The sequence below is a fragment of the Centruroides vittatus genome, unplaced genomic scaffold, assembly GCF_030686945.1.
Source record: "Centruroides vittatus isolate TY-2023 unplaced genomic scaffold, ASM3068694v2 scaffold_1172, whole genome shotgun sequence".
NCBI lineage: Eukaryota > Metazoa > Arthropoda > Arachnida > Scorpiones > Buthidae > Centruroides > Centruroides vittatus.
The window spans coordinates 1,590,781-1,610,745 of NW_027122672.1; the positions used below are offsets into that span (position 1 = coordinate 1,590,781).

At 32.2% G+C, this 19,965-nt stretch overlaps 2 protein-coding genes across 2 annotated transcripts in view; one reads left to right on the plus strand and one right to left on the minus strand.

Annotated features, from left to right (window-relative positions):
- The first annotated feature begins 760 nt into the window (after positions 1 to 760).
- The window catches only part of LOC136986768 (uncharacterized), a 90,621-nt gene continuing 71,416 nt past the window's right edge, over positions 761 to 19,965 (plus strand). Inside the window, exon 1 of the mRNA XM_067284367.1 lies at positions 761 to 774. The gene's annotated coding sequence lies outside the window, so the exon portion shown is untranslated. The remainder of the gene's footprint in view (positions 775 to 19,965) is intronic.
- On the minus strand, positions 913 to 7,794 carry ND-B14 (NADH dehydrogenase (ubiquinone) B14 subunit). Its single transcript, XM_067284405.1, is given in 4 exon segments — positions 913 to 1,155; positions 5,413 to 5,478; positions 5,481 to 5,530; positions 7,655 to 7,794. Coding segments are annotated over 4 exon segments (372 nt in total). The 5' UTR covers positions 7,782 to 7,794; the 3' UTR covers positions 913 to 1,026.

Genomic DNA, 19,965 nt, shown 5'->3' on the forward strand with positions numbered 1-19,965 from the left:
TTCGCTAGACATTAACAGTTATTTTTTTCTTTATTTTGATATTTCTTGTAGAATTTTCTTTAGCGAAACATCGCGTAAAGTAGTTTTATGAGTTTGTAATTAAGGTTATCACACATTGTCAGTTGTGACAGCAGCCCCTGGTTTTGTCTTCTGATTTATGATGTAGGCTATGTTATTGTAGTTTCTACACATTGAACCGTTTTGTTTGGTATGGTAGTCTCCCAGAACGTTGTGAATTGTGTTTAAACGAGTAATGTAACTTATTAGTCATAGCTTGCAATATAATTTCAAGAGTGATCTTCCAAAGATACCTCCTGGAGAAGTTCTGTATGGGAAATTGGTTTCCATTTAGATGTTAGACATATGAAAGAAAAGCGAGGAGTTCAACCTGTTGGTCGGGTTCAAACCCGAAATGAACTACTCGTATTCGGTGTTTTCATTCACTTGGCCACCGGTCGGCCCAATAAAAATAAATTTAAAATAAAATTTTTAATTAGAATTTTGACAGATTGGCATTTTATATGTGATTTTTTAAAATTATTTGCAAAAGATGTATATTTACAATTCAGGGTTTTTGTGACAGATTTCTTTTTTGTGGTTAAAATTCCACTGAATTGCTGAATATTTATAAATTTAAATGAGATAAATTGACATTATCTTATATTTTACATTTCTAATGTAATAATTCTAATCATGCCTGTGATAAAAAACTGTATGCTGCATTTTTAATACATAAATTATAAATTTTCAGACAAAACGTATGAAAATGTAATAAATCTGAAATTTGAGAGAGATTTAATTATATAAGATGAAACTTTAATATGCATTACGGTTAAATGTTAAAATATGGATTAAAGATAATTAACATGGTAAAGAATTTATTATATTATACAATATATTAGGAAAGGTAACTAAATATCCAGTTTGATTTTATTATACACTAATTTACATTTTTCTTTCTTAATTGATGTAAAAGATTTTCTACTTTCTAAAAATTTTCTTCCATAATTCTTTTGCCATTTTGAATCATTCCTGGCCTGCAAAAAATTTCGATAAAAAATCAGTTGGTTTTTTATTGGCGGTATCTTGAAAATAAGCCATAATATGAGTTTTCTGTTTCCAAGCTTTCATAGCTTCTACTAATTCCATTTGACCCTAAAAGTACAAAAGTTTTTAAATTAAATTTTAATCATACATCAAAATTATGTACAATCTAATAACAATTAAACGTTATTAATGACAATATTCCATTCACTTTCTGAATCTTTTAATGTAAATGAAAACAACACCCAAAACCAGCACAAATTAACTCAAAATAGTGGTCTTCATTTATATGAGTAAAATCCAAAAACTGGAATATATCTTCTAACGTTAAAAGACATTTCATTTTGTTTGAAAAAAATAATGTTGATGATTCTTTAACACTCTGTGGGCACTAAGATGGCCTTTTTTCCATGCTTGTCTAGTGTTTAGCCAGATCCGAAATGGAATGTCGAGGAACAGGGCCAAAATATCCAGGACGGACTGCCCGTGTGTAATTCTAGAGGTTTCTCTCCCAGACTCAAACTGAGGTCTCCCCGATTGACAGATTGTCCGTACTAATTGCTTTGAAATTAATTTTCTACTTATAAGTAATCTAAGCAAGGATATATTTGTTATAAATGGATTCAAACTATATTATAAAAGAAAAGTAGTATATATGAACTGTTCCTAGAAATACAATTTAAATCAAATAAATTCAAAATGCATGTTTATTAAATTTAACTCTTAACATCATTTTAGAAAAACATGAATTAAAGTTCGATTGGATAAAACTTGGATTCGAATAGCAATTTTTAATCCGATTACTTCAATTTACTAAAACACGAGTAATCGGGTCAATACAGAATATTTTAATAAAAACTATATGGATTTTGTTTGACTTTAAGTGTCAATAATGTCCATTTGCAATTAACAATGTTTACAAATTAAACAATATTTTATCACTTCAAAAATATTATTTCATTGTTTAGAAGGTGCTCGTGAATTTTTCATTCTTATTTCTTTCATTTCCATAAGTGACATTGTTATACTTTTTATTAAACATGTTAATGATGTTAATTAACAATTACTACTACAGGTGAAGTTAATAAAAGTTTTGTTTTCTGATCTAACTGTCAGTTTTGTATCAAATATTAAACACCAGTTAACGTCCTACTAATAGTCAATGTCCAAGTAGACAGTAAAAAATAAAAGTAATGTTAATGATGCATTCTTTTGAACAGACATTAATTATTATAATTAAAATATTGTATGTAAAAAAAAGTGGAAAATATTCCCAAGTGATTATGGATATGAGAATGGAAGAAAAAATTTAAATCTACTACCCGAGCTGTAAAGTGATAACAAATGTTATCCTGCATACACAGTTCTATTTATGGATTTCACGTCTGAAGGAATCGCTGTCTACTCAAAAATACACATGATAGACCTCAATGCATGTTTGCACTGTTTTCAAAACATTCATATAATCAAGTGTTTCTAGAAAAATAATATTGAACTACATTCCAATCTGAAAACAAAGGTGACCATTACCAAATCCAATGAACTATATTGCATTACATTTGATATTACATTAAGCTGAAGACTTTGTGTTGTGTTGAAGTTTAATGATGATTTTCTTATTTTACAGAGTAAGGAAAATTTAAGTCCTTTGATTTATTAAATTTGTTTTAAAGTGGTAAAACAAATCATGAATGTAAGTATTAAAAAACATACTTTTTTAATAGATTTGTTTTTAGAAATAAAAATGCATCAATAGAAATGCTGAAATATAAGTATCGATTTGCTAAAATGCTGTAGGTATCACTTCCAAAATGTAGTTCATAGAAATAATTTTATTTATTTAAACTGGTTTTCTGTGTAATTAATATTTTATAAAATACTAACGCTGTTTTTTTTTTCTTGACACTTGTTCTTGGATAAGGATATTTTATATATATTTTTTTCATGTTATCTTTTATCAACCCATTAAAATATATTATAAAAATTTTAAGCACTGCTTCATTACAAGAATGACAAATCTGACATGGAGCCACAATTGGAATAAACACTTACAAGACACAAGAAAAGAATAGAAAAAATTTATATATAATAAACAGAATGAAAGAAAAATTTAAGCAAATGATATCAAAAATTTGCTATGTCTTGTTTGTTATCAGTCAGGTTAGCTTATCTAATATATAAACATCAATTTGCTATTTATAACAATTTAACTAATTTGAATACAATACTTTTATCATAATTTCACAAAAATATAATGATGGCTGACCTTTTCCAAATTTTTTAATGGTCAACTCAGCAACTCTGGTCATTGTCATTTTATCACATGGTCTCTTTTTTTACTAGAGTTTTTAAAACAAGTAACACAAACTGAAAACTTTTGATTAATAATTTGTGTGTATCCCTTAAAACTAAATTGTAGTACAGTAGAGAGTCGTTTATCCGAATCAATTGGGAACTGGGGTTGTTCGGATTAGTGATTTGTTCCGATAACCGATTATGTATGAAAAAATATATTAACCTGTCCGATGTTCAAATTTTTCTCCGTCGCGTGTCGCTTCGTGTCAAATTTTCATCGATTTTAAGCCTAACGAAAATTTTTATAATAATAATCGAGGCTAATGTATCGTTAAAAATTATTTCTTTATTTTGTACAAACAAAATAAATATATTAAAGAATATAAAAACATGAAAATTATACTTTAAAAGTAAATCTAGTATAAAAAACGTTTGATTCAGCACGACACAGTTCGACTGAAAATCGTTCCAATTAACGACTCTCTACTGTAATACAATAATAAATTACTGGTATTTGCAAAGTAAAAATCTCAAAAACTAAAAACATACCATAAGTTGTAGAATACACTATAAGGATTCCCAACAAAGTCTGGAAACTGACCAGAAAAGATATTTTTTTACAATGTTTCTCACATCTGTAGTAATACAGGTAATGATGACAATGAGTCATTCAAAGCTGGAACTTATCTCAACATTAATCAATATCACATCTTCCTTATGTCTTCCAGCAATATGTTATTAAAAATAGTCATTGACCAAATGACTAAAGGAATGCAGATATGACATTGATAAAAATAGATTTGTTACAGCACTAGAGTAATATGCCAATAAGCCTAGGTATCACCATGTTGGGACAAAACAAAAATTATATGAAGATAGTTTGATAACTACAAATTAAGAACTTTAATGTCATTGGAGATCTTGTGCTAAAACCAAAAGTGATTGCATTGACAATAAAGAAAGCAAGACCTTGTTGTTCACCTGGCAATTTTTCGCCACCGACCCACCACAACAAGGCTACATCCACAATTACAGTAGAGTCCCATACAACGCGGGGGATTTGTTACGCATTATAGGAAATCACGTTATCGAAACCTGCATTATCACACGATTTATGAAAGTTTAAACCTTGTCCTATAAGTTGACAAAAAACGTATACCTCTGATCGACAAAATTCAAAGATTGTTGCTTGCTGTATTTGCGCGTTGTACGGGACTCTACTGTATATAAAAACATATAATTAAAGTTATGTCATTACTGCATTATATAACACCTAATGCACAACTTTTTTGTTGATTATTATTTCTATTCATTGTTTCTATTTTTATTTTAAATATTGTTTATCTAACTTCATATATTTGCATATCTAAACATTGTCATAATGCTGGGCTGTAATTTTTAATCTAATTTAAAATATATGCTCTCCATCTCACATTAGTAGTGGCTTGCTCCTGTATATCATACTTTTCCTTTAACAATAGAGATGTGCCATCATCTATCTAACACCTTTCAGGGGAAAATTTTTGAATTGAAATAATGTAATTTCCAGTTTGCATCGGAAGTTTATATAAAGTTAATCGGGGCCTCCTGTCCTTAAGGTTTCCATATCTGGTCTTAACACCATTCTCAAGATTAAAGAAAGACAGACAGATGGATGGACAGACGGCAGTGGAAATTTATAGGTCTCCAATTTTTTCAAATTGTAGCCGAATTATTTTTATCTAATTCAACATATTATATTATTTGATCTTTATAAACATAAGTTTAAATGTTGGAACATTCCTATTTTGGAATACTCAGTAAACAGTTCAATTCAAAAGTACAGAACCTGAAGCAGGTCCATAAACTAGGCCGAAAGATGTATCAAGTGCAGATATTAAAAATCTGCAAAAATATTGCAGTTTTAATGAGATGAGGAATCCCCTAGGTTTTGATCTATGGAAGATTAAACTTGAAAAATTAAAAGTGAATATGCTGAAATTTTCATAGTGAATATATACTTTCTCAGCTTTTTATACAAATAACTTACTTAAAATATTGGATTAGAAAGTGTAATAATTCGTAAAAACTTACCTTTATAACTAACATATCTATGGCTCTTATATCGCTGACATATTTGTTTTTATTGAAAATTTCTCTCGTAACTTCTCTCTTCCCTGTTGTGCAGAAACGGGAATATAATATTCAGAACCTTAAGAAAAAAAAAAAAAAATCAAGTTTAAATTTTACATTTACACAAATGTAAAACAATGTAGAAGAAATATATAAAAAGTAAAAGTTTATAAATAAAATATAGAGCTAGGTTATAAAATTTTGCATCACTCATAAAAAAACAATCATTTGGATATCCAATATCCCCCAAATAAAGAAAAGCACATTTTCGTGGTAATTTAACCAGAGGAATATTAAATTTTATAAATAAATGCATAAGTGAAGTTCACAAAAATAAAATTAAATATATATTTGTAAATATTTTCATTTTTAATGTAATTTAAATGCATTCAGGCTTAATTATAAATTATTTTAGATAAAATGACCTCTGATGATAAAATCTAAACTATTTACATGCTAGAGATGAAATTCAAAGCTACAGTATTTTTATTGAGGTAAACAAATTGCATATTTTTAAGAGAAACTATAACTGAATATTCTGTGCAGGATGGCAATTTAGACTATTATTGCTTATTGTAGTTCATTTGTCTCTACATATCTCCTCTCTCATTGCAGGCAAAACTTTTTTATTAAATAATTTATCATGACATTGGATGTGCATGTCATCCCTCGAACCTGTAGGTTTTAAACTGTTTTAGACAACGTTAGAAGCACATCACCACTTTTGTGTAAGGTCAAAACGGAAAAAACTTACACCATGGAGCTCAGTTCCATTTTCCTAGAAAATTCCTAGTTTTATTGAAATTATAGTAAATTAACACAAGAAACTGAGTATTTTATACATATATACATATATATATATAGTAATGTGTGCTTTAGTTTTTTGGATTTAATAATTAAGTTTTTGAGAATATTTTGTTTATACAGTAGAACCTGGATAATTCAAATGTTTTTAATTCAAAAATTTCCTCTAAATCCATAAATTTTCTACAGAAATAATATAAAAAATTCCTCTCTAATTCAAAAATAATATTTTTTGTTTAATTTGAAGAAATTATGAGAAGTTTAAGAAAAATCACCTTCAATTTTGAGATAAGATGTGTCACTTAAGCAAGCATTCATTAGTAATGTAAATTGATAAATTCCAGAGTAAAGTATTCAGCACATTTCTTACTTTAAACTTTCTTAAAATTTACTTTTTAGCTTTAAGACAGTTTGTCGAGGAACAGGAATATGTAAGCAAAGCTCTCGGCCCCCGAATAAACTCGAGAAATTCACTTTACCAATTAAAATACATTCGAAAACAATTTAAAATTTAGAGCCTTTAAAAAAATTTACTAACTTTATTTCCAAATAAGAGCACACTCTTACTTGAAAATATAGTAAGTAATTTTTGAATTGTATGAAGTTTTTATGATTATTTTTGAGAAACTGCTTAATATTTAATTATCATATAACTATGCATTTTTCTGAAAAATTAATATAATCATATCTATATTCTGATCCAGGAGATTTATTGGTACAATTACACCTCCGAACGAGACAGCCGGGACCTTATCCAAGCATTAAAGTATTCAGCACATTTTTTAGTTTAAACTTTCTTAAAATTTACTTTTTAGCTTTAAGACCTATTATACCCATAGGAGGAAAAATAAAGGAACCATATCTCTACACGTGGCCTTTCGCAAGATACAGCTCTTCCGAAATCTGCCTGCTTCCAGGACGTATGCGATTGGGAGTTGCATTGCTCTGCTTTTAACTATTTAGCCCATACGACTAAGCCATCTTTGAATAGCCCAATTGACTGTTCATGAGTAATTGATGTTATATAGTTTTAGGGGAATCACCCCCCTAAAACTGTATAACATCAATTACTCAGTGTCCACGTGGAGGCGATTGGACGGATCGTCCTCGTGTGGGTGTTGATTGGCGAGCGATAGTGAGCACCGAAGCAGAGCATGGAAAATAGGTAGTGCTAGTTCACGATAAAAACTGACCTTTGCAGACGAATATCTGGCAAAGGGTCACACGTATAGGTGTGGTTACATTGACTTTTTTTGCACGTGCGGGGAGTCTACAATTCTGGAGTATGGCAAATCTTTCATTCAGAGTTCACATCTTACCAACTTCTTGTAATTCACCCGTTTCATAGGTTATAAATATCGATGCATGCAAAATTTAAACAAAAATATTTAATACGTACAGATATAAGGAATCTGTCGATACCAGGCTTTATACAAATTAAGTACTCGTCTCCTGGCTTCGGCACTATCAACAGATAAAATGGGTTTCACCTGTCTAGGAACCGATTTCACTACATGTCCGGCCATCTTTCGCCTGATCGCCCTCTATCGTCACGAGTATATAATATTACTTGTTTTTTTTTCTTATTTTTTAGTAAAAACAAAAAAAAATGATAACAAATAATTCAAATTTTAACCTTTATTTTAATTATATTAATTTATTATATTAATTAAAAAATTATTAAAAAATAATTTTTATTTTTATTTATATTTTTGCCATAAAAGGCAATCGATGATAAATACGACTGTAATATGTATAATTCGAATTTATTTATATGCATATTCGTATATAATTGATTAACGTTCGATCAATTGAAAGTTTATTAATTTTTATTTTTTACTTTTAAAGGTATTTAAGAAGCTAAAATCATAAGGGTCCTTCTTAAATGAGGATTCAAATCCGTTCCCTTCTGACGGCGGCGTTACAAGTTCCTACTGTGCCAACCGAGCGGCGATTTGTGATTCATATTTTACTCAGAAAATAATTTATTTTAATTAAATTTTATTCTAGGGTTATGCGAGAAATTGCGATCGATATTGTTCTTTAAGCATAAGGTAAATTCATAATTTTTATTCAATTCTATTATTATTTTCCATATGTTTTCTATTTTATTTTATATTTAGATAAATCTGCATTAACTTTATGAACCTGTTTTACTGTAATTATAAGGTGTATGTGAATCAATATTTATAGGTAATGAGAATTTAGAAGTATAAACAGATTTTTTTTTTTTTTTTTTTTTTTTGCATAATTTTAATAAATTATGCTACGTGTTTGGATTGAAATACAACGCTTGAAGTCTGTCTTGGCGTTTATACGCATCAATCAATGTTTCAATAATTATGTTGCGCTGATATATAATTTTGCTAAGAACTATTCAATAACTCGATAGTCTCTCCATCTCTTTGTTGGCCTTGCCTAACCATAATGGGAATGATAACCATAAAAGACTCTCTTGCTGTCCACAGAGTAGAGAATAAAAATATAATGCTTCTTTGTTATGACACTACTGCAAACGAAGACAACAATGTCGAAGTGCTAATGGAAAGATGCGTGTTAGTTGCCTGCCAATTTACGGGAAAAAGACAGTGTTCTGTATCAAGGCTGTGGAAGTTTTTGGATAGCAGACAAAGACGCCATTGCACCCATCAGTGGCCAATTGAATGAAACCATGAACACTGGTAGTTCGTCGTGTTCTCGCACCTGACCATCGAGCTAACTACGTGGTGTTTTCTGTTTTCTTTACTTGTCTAACACCTACATAGAGCCAGTTTCCTGTAGAAAATCCTTCAGGAAGTGATCTCTGTTGGCAGATCACAATGTGTTGCGAATTGCATCAAACAAGACACGACTGCAATGCTTGTCTCTGATCAGACGATCACAGGTCTTGGTGTTATATCTGTTGGCTGTATCACAGAGCCTGTCCGCTGTATAGGTTTCTCATGTGTTCATTAACCGTAATACCTTAAAGTTCTCAAATTTGAGGAGATTCTCAAAGTCAGATCAGAACAGCAATTCGACCATATTGTTTCCCTCAGCTCGATGACGTGGCTTGTTTCAAATTCTGTCAGTTGTGCGTAATGGATTGGGTTGGATTAATGGCATAGGTCTAGGCTGCGCACTACATGTGGGCGTCGTCATCAAGGTGCGCCTAAAGGCATTCTCAATTAAACATCTGATTTGAATCAAAAAATGAGTTTCTTGTCCGACCAGGAACTTGTACGGACTAGTATATAACGCCGTTGCCGGGTGTTCATACCATCTAAATTCAATTCAAAGGAGTTTGGATGGTGATTAAAAAATAAGAATTCACAGTATATTTGCACTAATTTTTAGGGGAACAAACACTAGGACTCGCTGGTAGCTGTGAGATATTCTAACGGCGGCGTTGGATAAGGCAACAAATGAATGATGCCGACAGTGTTAGATAGATGAAATTCGAGCCCCGTTGAACGGGTTTCTTTACTCTCGACGTCTGCGCGTCTCGCCTGATTGTCCGCACTGTGGCTTGTCTGAAACTTCTCACTATTGGCTAGTTTGCCCGCAGTACGAGGGAGCCCGCCAAGAATTGGGTCGTTCCTTGACCTTGGACCTGTCCATCGTTCGCAACTTAACTCCCATATACTCGCCACGAGCCGACCTTCCTTCCCGTCAACACATGGAGGCCTTGGAACGTTTTGTGTACCGATCTAACCGCTTCGCCTAATAACTAAGCGGTGCGCCTCGGAGAAAAAGCCAACAGGCTAGAGTCTCCATATTAACAAAAAAGAAGAAAGAAAGAAAGATGAAATTCGAGACCAGAAATGGAAAGCTTAGGAGACGGAGGCCCCAATCAACTATTAACGAAATTCTGGTTCGGACCGAAAGTCACGTTATTTCAATTCAAAAATTTTATTCCGAACGGCACGATTCCATTGTTAACAGGAAAAATATGATGTACAAGGGCACGACACTATTAAAACTAAGAGTATTGTGATGTCGCCATAAATAATAGCTCGTTTTCTGTAGATCTCCAGATGTGAGAAACGAAAGAGAGGACGAATTCGATTCTGGATTCCCCAAAGCGTAGGCTTACGCCTTTGTCACCTGGATCTAGAGATTTATAAAGCAAGCTTTGATGCGTATAGAGAGATCTGGAACATCTGGAGTCTTCTAGAATAGAGCTTTAAACCAAGAGATCTAAAGAAATGGAAGGATAAATAGAACGATTCATCCGTTTTGCTGAAAACTAACGTTAAATTATAAATGAATTTGAAATTACTGTATTTTATCGTAATTTAATTAATATTTATGAAACCGGCCATTTAATTCTTCTAATTGTCTTATCAGCAATCTCATAATAAGGAATAAAAGTAAATTAAAAAAATAGTGGAATTGATAATAAGTGATGATGGGTGTAGTTTACTTCATTTGGTTATATTAAAATCTCCAGCAATCTTGAAATTAATTAATTAATTCGAATGTAAAAACTGTCGGATGTAAAATTTAATTAAAACGTTCGACTCGTGCAAACCGAAATTCATTTAGTTGTAAGGTTGATGTCGACAAGAATGCGTTAAAGTAACGGAAAGCATCTTGTAATTTCTGCACCCCTTGACACGTGATTGGCATCAAGTTGCCAAAATAGAATCGCCCGTTTTTCAATTATTCAATTAGGAGTAAATAAATAGCGAGGAAAATACAAAGATGTGTGGCCTTGACTTATATCATTTTAATGAATGAACGTTTCTAAAATATAATCTAGTGTTATTTGCTACTGACTACGTATAAATTTAGCAAGATAAGAAATTGAAGATCGATATAATATGATTTTTTAAAACTCTTTCCGCCCTGTGAATACTAAGAGGGCCTTTTTAGGAAGCCCTTTATAGGTTCCGCCAGGCCCACAATTGGGCAACTGGGTGGTGAGAGACGGAGACCACTCCATAAAGATACTAAGGGTTTTTCGACTCGGTCGGATTCGATTCCGGGTCCTCCAGAGTAGTAGGCTGCTACCTTAACCACTCTGGAGCCTTTAACTACCCAGTTGCCAGCATAACCGAATTAAAAATCCAGCAACGAGTTGCTTAACTTTCCTGGCAACGTTTGATAGCGCCATCTGTTATAATATTTTATTTAAAAACTTTTTATACGAGTATTTTTAACTATTATAAAATGGCAGAATGCTTAATTTTGAGGGTAGTGATGGGTTTTATAAAAAAAAAAAAAAAAAAAAAAAAAAAAAAAAAAAAAGGAAATGCTAATAACGAGTAAATTCATCATTAATTCTGACCCTATTGGAGATACACACGACTCCTTTTATCTCCCATCCCCTCGACTTTCAATCACCAAAATTTAATAGCATCAATCTCCCTAATAAACAATCCATCCTGCAAAATTTCAGAAATTTTTGACAAAAAGCACAGGAGTTATTAAGCTTCAAACAGAGTGAACGAAATCGTGCTCCCCCCACACACACATACAGAAGATTCATACATACAGAAAAACACTCTCGAATTTTACCACAAAGCACAAGATTTGTGGCTTTTTCTTTTGTTTCTGTTTTTCGAGGCCCGAGCTTGTGATAGGGCCTTATTAGTCCCAAATCCTCAATAAGTCAGGTCAAGGGGGGATCATATCACAGAGGGGCTAGTAGGATCATAGCTTCTGTTACAAATTAAAAATTAAGGCACAGTTTAATTTAGGATTAGTAAACAAGTTTAATATGTAAATTTTTAAATATATTGTAACGAATATAAATGGCACAATTTCTTCGTTTTTATTACATGACGGGAGAATAAGTTAGATAAAAATGATCCGTCAAGCGATAGTTGTATTGGAAGAACAATAATTCCAAATTTTTTTCATCCATTCATAGAATCTCGTAACGTTACAAGAAGTCTACTGATTAAATTGGCTGTTGAGTGGTTCATACGGTCGAATTGCCATCTCGGTAATTTCCTAAATGCAAATGTCGACCCAAAAGCCTACTATCTATACAAACGTTCGTCCCTGGTGTAGAAGGATCCGATAACGGCAGAATACTGAAAAGATTTTCATTGTTGTTATCTCATAGTCGTGCTTCCTCGTACTTTACATGTCTGTAGTTTAGAAAAGTACTTGCATAAAAATAAAGTATGGTAATTTCTTTTTTTTTTTACAAAGGAAAAATCTATTATTCTACTCATTTTTTTAATTCAACATTTTTAAAACTGATTTTAATATAAATTTAAAATGAAAAGAAATGATGTTAAATGTGGGAGGAAATTTATACGGAATTTCTCTAAGTTGTCAATCGGCTCGCCAATGATCGAGTGGATGAAACCACCGAAAACACAGTCGTGGGTTCGCTCCTGAGTAAAGAGTTGACCACGTAGAGTTCTTCGCGTTTTTTCATGCATCTAACACCAAAGTATATTCCAGTTTCCCACAGTCTCTAACACCTAAATAGAAGGAGTTTCCATAGTGTCTATCACAAGGTAGATTCCAATTTTCTCATTGTGTTTGACGCCTAAATAGGGGGTAGTTTCTTGTAGTATCTAACACCAAGATAGGTTCCAGTTTCCCGTAGTGTTAGACACCTAAATAGGTGGGAGCTTCTCATAGAAGCCATCATCCTTGGCAGATCGCCCAAGTGTTGCGTTACCTTATTCCGTCAATCCAATTGTAAATTGGCATTATACGTATACGTTATTATATCAATTAACCGAAAACTAACTCATTTTTTCTTATATTTTCTATACAAAAAAAATTTATCAATTAACACATCTAACAAAGAAAGAAACGAGAAAGAATACCCGATTTAACATTTTTATCGATTCGTACCATAATCTTAGAACATATAAACGATGCTCATAATATCAGAATTAACGCTCGACGTTTAACGTCACACAATAGATGAGCGGTAACGACAGTATAAAGCGCAGATTACTATTTTCTTGAGGGCAAATCGGGATATTTTTGCAGACTATCGATCAAAGAGGCGTTTTATCTGAAAGATTCTTTATGATAAAACTCATTCTTTGCAACTTTCTAAAGCGTTTTTTTTTTTTTTTTTAAAGTTGCAGCCTACAAAAGGGGTGTGACGGGAGTGACGTATTTTTTTGATTGATCCGCACGTTGAACGTCAGGTGTGTAGAGTCAATCGATTCGAGTAGAGAGCGGAATGCGAACTGCACCACTGACTACGATGTACTATAGCCAAGACTTTCCATAGAACCAACATCAATCTGGATTAATTCTGTCAAATATGTCGTCTGTACGTGAAAGATTCCCTAGTTGTCAACCGTTCGCCTTGAAAAATTAATATATTTTTACTCTCTACATTAAAGAAGAAGCAATTAAAAGGTAAGTTTACTTGTTTAAACCTATAGAATTTAAATTTACCTCATAAAATAGTTTACGTGCTTCACGAATTAAAAAAAAAGTTCTTTATTTGTTTTTAATATCAATAATTTAAGCGCATTTTTCCACTCGACGTATAATTCTATGGAGTCAATTCTCCATCCTTAGACTTTTCTTTACGTGTGTCGAGTGCATAAATATGTCAGAATAAAACGAAATATTTACTTATTAAAATATGCAGGGAATGAATTAAAATTCTACAAATTTTCAGCTATTAAATTTAGAGATTTGGCCCTGATTTTAGGGAAAAATATCAAAGATACGAGGCGAAAATTCTTGAAATTTCCCCAACCTGTTGCCAAATTTTTCGAAACTCGTACACGAGCGCTTAATTCTTAAGTGATTATCGATAAACAGAGTATAAATTTACTCCCCATTATCAAACAATACGATCATCGATTAAAATTCTAATGGCTTCAACCATTACCCCACTCACATATCCTATAAATAATGGAAGAAAATCCATTTAACGTAAAATAAATTTTAGAATTTACTTTATTATATGAAGTTTCCTACGTTAGTTTCATTTTAGTAAATGGGCTAAAAGAACTGTAAGTGGACACGCCTTCCATAAAGGTGATTAACTCGACTAAAAATACACCACAAGAGATAACAGAAGACAAATTTATTCCCGTGTCTCACGCTTGACGTAGAGATGAGAGGTGTCACCATTAGGAGAGCATCCAGAATAGGTTTATAGGTCTTTTGTATGTAGAAGGATGCTGGAATGGTCCATCCAGCATCATTGTGGATCCGGTCGAACCCATAATGAGCTTGCTAAAAGGGTCTTGTGGACACTAAGAGTTAAAAAAGGGGTGGAATATTCCCCCTTTGCTCCTTTCTAGAGTTTAATAGAGCTTAGTAATGCATAGGTTATGAAGTGTGGATGATTCTACGAGCGGGTCAATAATGTTTTTCACCAATGTCGTTATGGCAACTTGTGTCAACAGTTTAAAAGTATTGTATAGAGTGAAAATAAAGAACAGAAGCCACGTTGAACTTTAAACTTAGAAGAGCTCGTGCCACGATTAGAGAAGCTCCTGTAATGTATTTTAATTATTGTTGACATTCTGTATAAATAAAAGTCAGCTAAAAGGAAAGAATTAAAATTTGAATGAAAATCTACTAAAAGCTTTATTTAAATTAATTAAACTAATGGAAAAATACAATTTTCTGGCATGAAAAATGGAAGAAACGTGCGATTCGTGTCATAAAATTATTACTTTATTTTTATTATTTTTTTAAAATGACTAATAAACAGCAGGGAAAATGGTAAAATTATTTAATTTTAAATCAAAATTATGACTTTCTCGAATTGTTTTCCAGTGAAAAAAATCGATATAAAATTGAATTAACGCATTAAAAAAATATATTTATTCTATAAATGTTGCACGCAATCGTATTTATTATTATTATTTTAAATACAAATTATTTTGTGAAGTTAAAAGTGGTGTTTTATGAGCGAGAAAGTTCTTAAGAGCCTTTCTACAGAAATCGAAGTCTGTAACGAATGTAAATATTTTAATTTTTATCGATTTTTTTTTGATATATTCCATAATGTCAAAAACGTATAATTAAATTCTATATGAATGGAGCTTTGTATTTTAATAACGATTTATCAATAATAGTGAAATCTGTTGTGATTCGATAACAACGCGTTTACGTGATTAGAAGTGTTTATGTGGAAAGTATCAATATTTGTTTCGGTTTACCACAGTTTAATTCTCAAAATGTTCGGATTTTATGGGAAATTCTTCTTATGTATTTTAAACTCAACGAAGTGTTAACTGAATCTGTTCAAGTCTGGTGTCTTCAGTTAACACTTCGTTGTGTTCGAGTCTGGTTTTGTAATTGTATTCAAGCCTGGTGTTTTAATTGTATCCTATTCAAGTCTGGTGTTTTAATTGTATTAAATTCTGTTGTGTTTACTGTATTCAAGTCTGGTGTTTTAATTGTGGCCTATTCAAGTCTGGTGTTTTAATTGTAGCCTATTCAAGGCTGGTGTTTTAATTGTAGCCTATTCAAGTCTGGTGTTTTAATTGTATTAAATTCTGTTGTGTTTACTGTATTCAAGTCTGGTGTTTTAATTGTATTAAATTCTGTTGTGTTTACTGTATTCAAGTCTGGTGTTTTAATTGTGGCCTATTCAAGTCTGGTGTTTTAATTGTAGCCTATTCAAGGCTGGTGTTTTAATTGTAGCCTATTCAAGTCTGGTGTTTTAATTGTATTCAATTCTGTTGTGTTTACTGTATTCAAGTCTGGTGTTTTAATTGTATTCAATTCTGTTGTGTTTACTGTATTCAAGTCTGGTATCTTTATTATATTTAAGTCTGATGTCTTCAGTTAACACTTTATTGTGTTTAAAAAGTCACAGTTAACTGAAGACTAGACGCTTCCAGCTAACATTTCGTAGTGTTTAAAAAGCATTTAACGAATAAAGGCACGGCGCCAAATAACAAATAAAAACAATTCGTTTTTTATTTTTCGTCTAAAAATTTACTTTTTATCATTGGAGAAGTCGTAGATGTTACTACGTTTCGCGGTATTACTATACAATTAAAATTTGGCTCGATTAAACGTGGATTTACAAGTCGATTTAAGGATTTACGACGGATTCGGCCATAGACAATTGCCTAGCACGCCTAGGCCCTTTAACCCTTGATGACGGTCGCGCTTATTACGAGGAAGTTATACAGATGTGTACAAGACGAATGCATTGTAGAGTAGTCAATAATGGCAAAAAATAGATACAAAATAATAAATACAGAACTATACAAATTAGTCTATTCGACAGTTTTGGTAAGTTTACAGTGTCTTTATTCTTGTGTAGAATTCATTAAATAGAGTTTTACAAAGACCCGTTTTTATGAATAAATTGATTCTCGAATAACGTGATTAACTCATAAATCGAACTCGAATTTCCCATAGAATCAGTATTATAAACTGAAGTTGTATTCCCGAGAAGGACAAATCCCTACATTTTATAAGGTAATAGAAGCTGTAAAGTAAATAACACCCTTCTTATACGCTGTAATCTCGATGATTTTCTGTTAATTCACTTAAAAATAAGACTTCAAATTATGGAGTATCAGTTAGGAAAATATTTCAACAGTGTAATTCAATATTAAACATAATCAAAATTTGATTATTATTATTATTTAATTTAGTAAACTTCCAGGGAACGGTATTGGCCACCCCGTATTTGTTGCAACGAACACAACGAGTAGAGCAGGCCCTTCCCTCCCTTAGAATTAATAATAAATTTAAAAGCGCTAGGCCCTATGTAACGTTGTGTGTTAATTTCGATAATTCTGCTCCACACGAACCGAGATTGCAATTTTTTAAATCAATAATTTGTTCATTAAGGAAGAAACTTCTGATTTTTCTTCCTTTTTTTTTTTAATTATCTCTAACAAGAAACGTTTTGATTGCTTTTTTAAAATAATTTCTCTCTGATTTTCACGCTTATTTAATGTAGGAAATTGTAAACTTAAGCGGAAGAATCCGTAGAATCGAATTGAACGTTGAGTAGAATATAGTGGAATATGGAATAAAATATAGAGAATACAGTGTAGAATAGAATATGAAGTGTAATATAAAAACGTAGTGTTTAATGTTATTTAAGAAAAGGCGAGAAAATAGTCGACGTGGCATTAGGGTTTTAATGGAGTGTCTTATCAACGATACGTCTTAGATGTGGAATTCGTAAGAAAAAATACCCGCCATTTATTGTGGCAATAACGTGGAGAAACTCTTGACAAATGGAAGAGCATCATCAATATCAATAAATTTGATCATCAAGGAGGCGAGCGGAAGAAAGAAATGGCTAACTCGATTACTCTTAATGCGCTTCGTGTCGCTCAAATAACGTGCTTAAGAGAACGAAAGAAAAACCTTGTTTAAATCATTGCGCTTCAATGAAGATGGATCTGTACACATTTCGAGTTTACTACTCCTTATTTTAAGCTTCGTTTTCCAAATTCCAAACTTTTCCTGGTGCCAACACTCTAATTATTGTTACAATTAAATAAAAAACAATTTCCGTCAAGATTGTTTTTAAAAGTAATGGATAAAAGTTCCTCTCTAGTAAAATCTGTGTCAAATTTCCCTATTGAGACTTGGAGAATATTTTAATAGGGATCGAGGGAGAATATAAAATCGAAAATATTACAAAAAGTACCTTATTTTTTATTAATTAAACGCTCTTATTTATCTTGCTTGTATCCTGTTACTCAAATTTCATCCCTTTATAATTAAGTTAGAAGAAACGTAAGTCAGATGACAATGTATTTTATGTCTTAGGGGTGGCCCACCCCTTCCTCTCCACGCCAAACCCGATAAACACAATCGAATGTAGAATTTAACTGTGTGTATGTGCACTATAGTCATGTACATGAAGGGACCTTAAAACGTGTATAGAAGGGCCACTTTGAAGCTTAATAACTCCTGTGATTTTTGTCGAAAATTTCTGAAAGTTTGCAGGGAAGTTTGTGTATTAGGGGGATGGATGCAGTTAAATTTTGGAGGATAAGAGTCGAGGGGTTGGAGAGATAGAAGGTGGTCACGTGTCGTATCTCGGGTAGGATCGGGCTTAATGATTTTAACTCGTTATTAAAATTTGCAATTTTTTTAAAAATAAAACTCATCACTACCCTCAAAATTTAGCTATTTTATAAATCTTAATAATATAAGATTTATAAAATAGCCAATAGACGAGAAGCTGGCCCCTATTTAGGTGTTAGACACGTGAAGAGTGCTCGGAAAACCACGTGGGTGAGGCGCCGTTCAGTAGTTTTATCCACCTGGCCAGTAGTAGACCACTAAGACACTGCGATAAAATAATTAGGAAAAACGATTAAGCTCACACTAATTCGTGAGTATCCAATCTAATCGTCGTCATTATCGTAACGTCAATTTCTACACACGTGGCATTAAATTAAAATTTTACGTAAATGTAATTAAAAAGAAGAAAATAAATCTTTCATTTACGATAAATTTCCTTCCCTTTAATAAATTTAAAATGATAATTTGAAGTTTTAAACTTCTGTGCCAAAGGGAAAAATTTAAAAAATAAAGGGAAAAACCTGTCTGGAGTGATATTTAGCAGTCCAAATTCCACCAAATTTGGTATTCTGACGTTTCCGGACTTGCGAAAGAGATTTCTGCGAAAAAAAAATTTAGTTCCGAAACACACCGCTGGGCGACTTTTAGCGCTGCAAACGGCAAAAAAGTCATTTATTTATTAGTGTCGTAACTTTCGAAGAACATTTACAAAAAGCTTTTACGAGAAAGACACGTTCGGGCACGCACGTTTATGGCCATGGCTGCTGATCTGCAGTAATACGAATGGTATTTCGCATGCCTGGGCAGTTTTATGACGAGAAATTAATCGTAACACGTGTGCATTACGTCTGGTGTTTTTTGGGGCCACTCGCTGCGCCACGAGTCTCTTAGCTTCGAGTTTTAGAACTAAATTTTCTCCGCGGATGTCTCTTCCGTGTGTCCATGAACACCAACATTTAAAATTTGGTCGAGCAGCTTTTGTTGGATCTTCATGTTTTTGATGCCCTGTTATTGCTAGTTGCTAATCTGCAAACGTTCCCTACATTTTGGATATTTTCTTCATTCGTTCCATAAAATAAACCACGAAAATAAGGAATTTTCATCATTAATATTCATTATCATAAATTTTCATCAGTTTGATCAAGACCGATCAATTACGATGAAGGGAGATCGAAGATTAAGCTTTAAGTTTTGATCTGCTAGGAACATATCGGAAATTTTATTTCATAACTAAATATAGATTATTTCTATATGAAATTTTCCGAATAGATATGAATAAATAATTGTCTAACGATCCATTTTTCGATCGTTAAAGTTTAATTTCAAAATGTACACATATCTTGTATATGCAAACATTAAAAAAACACACAAAAATAATTAAGAATTACGTTTAATTCTTATAAAACCTGGGTCTGTCCGATATTTTTCTACATAATTTACTTAAAATAGTTGTGTAGAATAGTTAGAATAGTTAGAAAGTGATTCTTAAGACTAAGTAAGGCCTCTCAGCGAGATAGTTCTTCTGCACTTCGAAGGCACTCAGTTCTATACAGTTACGGATGTAGAACGAAAATAATAGAAGTGAACAGTCAGACGAGGCCCGAAAAAGGCCCACCGGTAGCCGTACTGATATAAACACTGAAGACTGGTAATTGGTCGAGGGTTCAGCGCCTTACCAACTGCCTGGAATTTTCCGGATTTTCTTCACGTTTCTAACACCTAAATTGGTACCAATGTCCTATTTAGGAGGAAATCCTCCAGGAA